The sequence below is a fragment of the Entamoeba histolytica genome, genomic scaffold (genome assembly GCF_000208925.1).
Source record: "Entamoeba histolytica HM-1:IMSS scf_1104750516809 genomic scaffold, whole genome shotgun sequence".
NCBI classification, from domain to species: Eukaryota; Evosea; order Mastigamoebida; family Endamoebidae; genus Entamoeba; species Entamoeba histolytica.
In genome coordinates, this window is record NW_001914983.1 from 40952 (window position 1) to 47248 (window position 6297).

General features: G+C 23.3%; 2 protein-coding genes across 2 annotated transcripts; one reads left to right on the forward strand and one right to left on the reverse strand.

The window, feature by feature from the left end:
• Positions 1–2088: 2088 nt before the first annotated feature.
• On the forward strand, positions 2089–3158 carry EHI_035260 (endoglucanase, putative; the record flags this gene model as incomplete). The annotated part of the gene is made up of 2 exons (XM_651071.2): positions 2089–2095; positions 2155–3158. 2 exons carry the CDS (start codon positions 2089–2091, stop codon positions 3156–3158), a joined length of 1011 nt encoding a protein of 336 aa, XP_656163.2.
• Positions 3159–3661: 503 nt separating this feature from the next.
• On the reverse strand, positions 3662–4363 carry EHI_035270 (uncharacterized protein; the record flags this gene model as incomplete). The annotated part of the gene is made up of 2 exons (XM_651072.1): positions 3662–3926; positions 3984–4363. The coding sequence occupies 2 exons, from the start codon at positions 4361–4363 to the stop codon at positions 3662–3664; spliced, it is 645 nt and encodes a 214-aa protein (XP_656164.1).
• Between the last annotated feature and the right edge of the window lie 1934 nt (positions 4364–6297).

The following is a 6297-nucleotide window of genomic DNA, read 5'->3' on the forward strand; positions in this document are numbered from 1 at the left end:
GTGTTTCTGGTTTTTCTTCAACAACAACAGGTCTTGGTGATGGTGTTGGTTCTTGAGAAACAGGTGTTTCTACTTGTTGTTGGTTTTCTTTTTCATTTGAGCTTACAGTTGAAGATGAAGACATTGATGATTTTGTTGATTGTGAAGTAGAATGAGAGTGTTCTGAATTGTCTGACATAAATGAATAGTTTAATTCTTAGTTAGACACTGACAAGTTCTTAAATGTCTCAAAAATAAAAGCTATTTTGGTTGTAATTAGTGAGTTGAAATTCCTTGAAATTTGCCTGTTTGTTTCTTTTTTACCAACTTAATCGCTTAAAACCTGCTTTTTTTCTTCTTCTATTTTGAAATGCTACCATTTTCAGTAGTTAACACTTTGAAGTTTATCTGATTCTTTTTCTACTTTATTAAATCGGGAATATCCCTTAATTGTTTTATCCTTTTAAATGACACGTTTAGGTGACGATATTCTTTTCTATTTTATTATTTCTTTAAAATAAAAATATCATTTTCTTTTTTTTTAAAGTTACTCTGAACTTTTTTTTCAACAATACTTTATTTTTAGGATATTTTTACTTAACATCATTTCTTCATCACTTTTTTTCTTTTTCTTTTTATTTTTTTTTTTTTTTAAATGAAAGTTTTATATTTAAAGATTTCATAAGTGTCATTTTATTATTAATGAATCAAACATCTTTCTCAATACTACAAACAGAGGCATGACCCATTAGTGAAACTTTTCAAAAAAAATGAAAGAGAATTATTCCTCAGATTATATGATTTCTAATGATTCTGATAGAATGTATAACTCAGCTAAACAACAAAATATTCCAATATACGATTACAGGTGAGATGTTCAAGAGAGAGCTCTGAAAGAGAACTTACTAAACAAAGAAAACATATCATTAAAAGATGTTTTTTTTGTAATTATTGTTAGGAAAACATAGAAATAAACACTATTTTAAACAATCTCAATACCATTCACAAATTAATAGAAAAATTTGGAACAAATTTTGTGACTCACAGTGAAGTTCTAATCAAAAAGATGTTCGATTTTGTGTTAGAAGTTCTTTTTCAAATGGTTTTTGTGATAAAAAATATTCAGTCACAAAAGTCCCATTCTACAACTTCTTTTAATAAAACTAATTTTTCAGAAGAAGGTGAGTTGATTAATACCATTCGAAGTATATTGCTATATAAAAGGATTTAAATCAAAGCGTTATTGAGGGTTCAAGTACTAACAATGATAATCTTAACGAGTAGTGAAAATGAAGATCCTAGTATTGATCTGGAGTTCTATAATCACCACCTAACTACTCGAGATGTTTCAATCCAAAATTTAAAAAATTCATTTAAGTCAACAGCAATTGGTTATATGAAAAGACTTAATGAATGAGTTTTTCACAAAATGTCACAAGAATTATTTTATTACTCGGCAATAAATCAAACAATTGAAACAAGAAATACTAGAAAGCAAATAATTGAAGCAATTCAAAATGACAATATGTTTTTATTTATTCTGACAAAACACAGTTGTGTTGCTAGATTCTCAAGTCAAAAACCTCAAATTGATAATGGATTGAATTATGATAGTACATTTAAGATTTATCAATTTATAAAGGATGGCAAAAAAATGTTTTATAGAGTTAGTGAACTTTACTAATAAACGTTATGACTTAAGTAAAAACGATTATGGTAATATTCTTACGGCATATTTTGCATTTTCTATCACACAGCATTAGATTTAAATTTCAAATCTGAGGATGGAAAATGGAGTAGTATGGTATATAAGACTATTCCAGAAGGTGAATATCCTGATGCTTTTGTAAGTAATCCAAACTATATTAGAGAAAAAGTTGAATAAATGCTTATTGTAAAATGGGTATAACCTAGCACATCCTTAAATTAGTAGGTTTATCTTAACATATTTAATTATTTTAAAAATAACCAATGACATAGTTTTAAAGAACCTTTTCAATTAAATATATGGAGGTACAAATCAAAGATAGATACTATAATAAAATGATTTTAATTATTGAATAATTGTTTTTTTGTTTTTTTTTTCTTATAAATCTTAGATTTATCATAATGGAGCGTTTGGTAACTTTAAATTTCTATATTTTGTTACATAGTCAATTATTATTTACTTTTTAGAAGTACAACTTAAAGAAATTATTAATGTACCTTCAGTCGTTGGTATTCAACAACATCAAATATATAAAAATGGAAGAGTCTTAGTTAAAGATGGTCATGTTATTTTTGATTTTTGCAACACAGGAATATTATTTAAGACAATTCAACAAACCACGTTATTAATTTATCTCACTGGATTTGTAAGATTAAAAATTAGAGTAGATGATAATACTTTTACTCAAGTAATTCCTATGAATCCGTTCGAAAGTAAATACATTACTCTTGAATTACCAGGAAATAAAGTTATTCAGTTAACTAAAGTTACTGAGGCACGTTCGAGTAAAGTTGATATTGTTGGTATTATTACTGGAAGTATTGAGCCTATTCATAAAGAAAAACTACCACATATTGAGTTTATTGGAGATTCTCTTACTTGTGGATATGGAAACATTGGACATAATTCTGAATTTGAAACTGATAGTTCACAAACTTGGTGTGTAGATATTGCAAATTATCTTCATTGTGATTATATGACCACCTCATGGAGTGGTATTGGAGTGTTAAAGAGTAATCATAACGTTACTACTAATCAATTACCTGTTATAATTCATCGTTGTATTGCAACAGATGAAACAAGTCATTGGAATATTAGTGATTGGAATGCAAAATATGTTTTTCTCAATATTGGTACAAATGACTATGCAATAGAAGCTGATAATATGTTTGACCTTAATTTTAAAAATGCAATGAAAGATTTAATTCAACTATACTTCAATGAATATGGTTCAAACCTTCTTTTCTTTATTGTTGAAGGACCAGTTATTTCAGGTCATGGAAAAGAATATATAAAAGAAATATCATTAGAGTTTGTTCATACAATGAAGAATGTATTTTATATTGAAACTTTTATTGACAAAAATAATCCTTCATTTTGGGGATTTAGAAACCACCCAAGTGTAGAAGGGCACCACCAAATGTCACAGCAAATTATACCTCAAATTGAAGCAATTCTTCATAAATTATAATCAGTATTTTTGATTATCGAAACAATAAAAAAAATATTTTTATTTACTTTTATTTTAATTTTAAAAGATATTTTTATTGATTAGATATGAAACTTAGAATCAATTTATTATCAAAAAGTATTAAAAATAACTGTCTTAAAAACTTATTTCGAGTACCTATAAGAAGTTTTATTAAAAAGTATTTTCAAAATTATTCCCATTGTTCAAAAACATTTCTTTCTTCAAAATAAAATTTATTTGTTTTATTTATTTATTATTATAATCACTAATTCATAACATGCAGTGATAATTAAGACATTACGATTATTGAACCAATACTGAAATTATTCAAATTTTCAAGAAATTACATTATATATTAGAAAATTAAATTAAGAAATTATGAATATTGTATATTACAAATATTTTATAAAATAATAATATGTAAATTGAAAAAATAAAAAAAAAAAATTAAGTCTTTACCAATTTAGTTAAATAGAAAAAATTCATTATTAAAGTAATATAAATTAAAGATGAATTTTTCTTTTGGAAATAATGATGTAAATGAAATAACCAGTCAGTATTTGTAATAAGAATGCAATAATATAAATGAAAGTAGGAGTTGATTGAATGTTTTGTGCTTCTTTCATTTTTAATTCAAACTTTGCAACTTTACTTGCAGCACTTTGAGCATAAGTAGAAACTTCATTTGTCATACTTTGAATTGATTGAGTTTCTTCTTCATGAGACTTAATTTTATTTAAAATAACTGATGTAATTTGTGAATCGAGTCTATAAAAATTAATTTAATAATTTACTTAACTTAAATACTCCATAAAAACAACAAACTCTTTATTTGATTGTTGTGCAATATGACCAAGCATATGTGATATATATCCAACCCCTCGTTGATTTTCAGAATCAATAACATTATATTGATGGCTCATTCTCATTACTTCTCCAAGTGCTTGATAAATTCTTACATAAGCATTGGATAATTCATGTGGACTTTTATCAAATAATTCTTCTCTACTGAATGACATTGCTACTTGAGGAAGACTCTTTTTTTGTTCAATAATTTTCTCTTTACCAATACTTTTTTTATTTCCTTTTTCTTTTCTTAATGAATCAGGGTTCCTTCCAATTGAATTTCGTTGTTTATTTTTTAGTTGTTTAGCAGATTGACCAAGACAATAAATGATAAAGAATACAAATATTATGCTTTTCATTAAACAATTTTTAAGTTCCTTTTCTATTTTTTTAGTTTTTTAATATAATAAAGGTAAATAAAATAATAATTTAAATAATTTAAGTAATTAGATTGAAACTTAAAGAAATGTTCCACATCTTTACTTTGAATAACATAACTTTTCATAACCAATTTAATTGTCAAGTTTGGTTCAAACCTCTTTAATCTAAAACTGACGTTGATAATACTCTTTGTTTCTAATTTGTTTTTGTCATGTTAAACTCTGTACAAACTTCTGGTTATTATACGTACATGAAGTAAACTCATAGTATAAAGTATCTTCATAAAGAATTTTTATAAGACATCGAATTTCTTAATACCTTATTTTAAATTAGTTGATATTTATTTTTTTGTATTTTTGCTTGTTTTGAATTTCTTAAGAATAATATAAGCAAAAACAAATAATTATTTTCCATTTACTTATTATTTGTTATTTATTCATTTAATGCAATTACTCAACTTTTTCTTTTATTATTTTCAACTTCTTACTTCAAACATTACAATAAAATTGAAAGTTATGAATAAAATAATTCTTATTTTTGTTTATTTCTTTGATTTCTTTCATTTAGATATGTTTTATTGTTAATAAACTATATTTTATTTATTTGAAGCATCATTCGTTCTTTACTCTGTAATTAATTTCACACTCTAAATACTTATATTTCGAGAGGATAATGATTTGTTTTATGGTTATTTCTTCAATCCATATTTATCAATTAATTCTTTATCTTATTTTGTTATTCCAGCAAAACATGAATTATTTTTAATAAAATAAAATAAAACCGAGTTGATTCTAGAGTATATATCCTATTAATACAATAGGTTTATATCCGTATAAATACAAAGAGATGTAAAATGAACATATTAATATGTTATAATTAATAAAAGAAAAGTAAAATATATAGTCAGTTAAAACTTAGATATGCTTAAGAAGAACTATTTTCAATATTTATGTCAACTTCAATATCAAATAATATAAATAGTAAAATAAATAGTAAAATAGAATGAGATAAATGAAGATAGAGTTACTGTTAAAATAGACAATAAAGAACATAAATATGAATATAAGATAATAAAAGCAAAAAATAGAAAAAGATGTTATTGATGATATAAACATAAAAATAGACTAACAACTAAAAATAAAATAATTATAATTATTTTCAAACATCGTTCAAATTTCATCTAATCTTATTTCTATCTCAAATATATTTTTATACTATACACGATGTTCAAATAAATCAAATAATAAAACAAAAGACACATAATATCAAAACAAATGATAAATAGAAGAATAAACAAACAGAAAATAATACAATTAAACAAACAATTTTATTTTCATAAATAATAATGTTTAATCAAATACATTAATCATTAAATATCAAGAATAATAATAAATGAAATGACAATTAATTTCAAATAAACCACTAAATTCACAAGATAAAATGAAAAGGCAACGAAAAAAAGCAAATAATAGAAAAAGAAGAGAATGAATGATATAAAAGAATAAAAAGAAAGTAAGAAGTAGAATATGATGAAGAAAGAATAAAAGTAGAAAGGAGAGAAGATAAAAAGAAAGAAGATAAAGTGTAATAAAACAAAAGAGATGATAAAAGAAGAAAAGAAAGAAAAAAATAAAGGATGCAAATTTTATTGAAACAAATAAAAAAAGCGCAAAATTTAATGATGCAAAATTTAATGATGCAAATTATTTAGCAACATTTTTATTGATGCAAAATATTTTGAAATAAAAATAATTCATCATTTGATATTATTATTATATTTGATAATAAATTATATTATATATTAAATACATCATATTTCTTTATTATTTATCTTTCTTTTTATTATTTCATATATTAAATTATTATTCATTCATTTATTATTTATTATTTATATTTCATTTATTAAATAAAA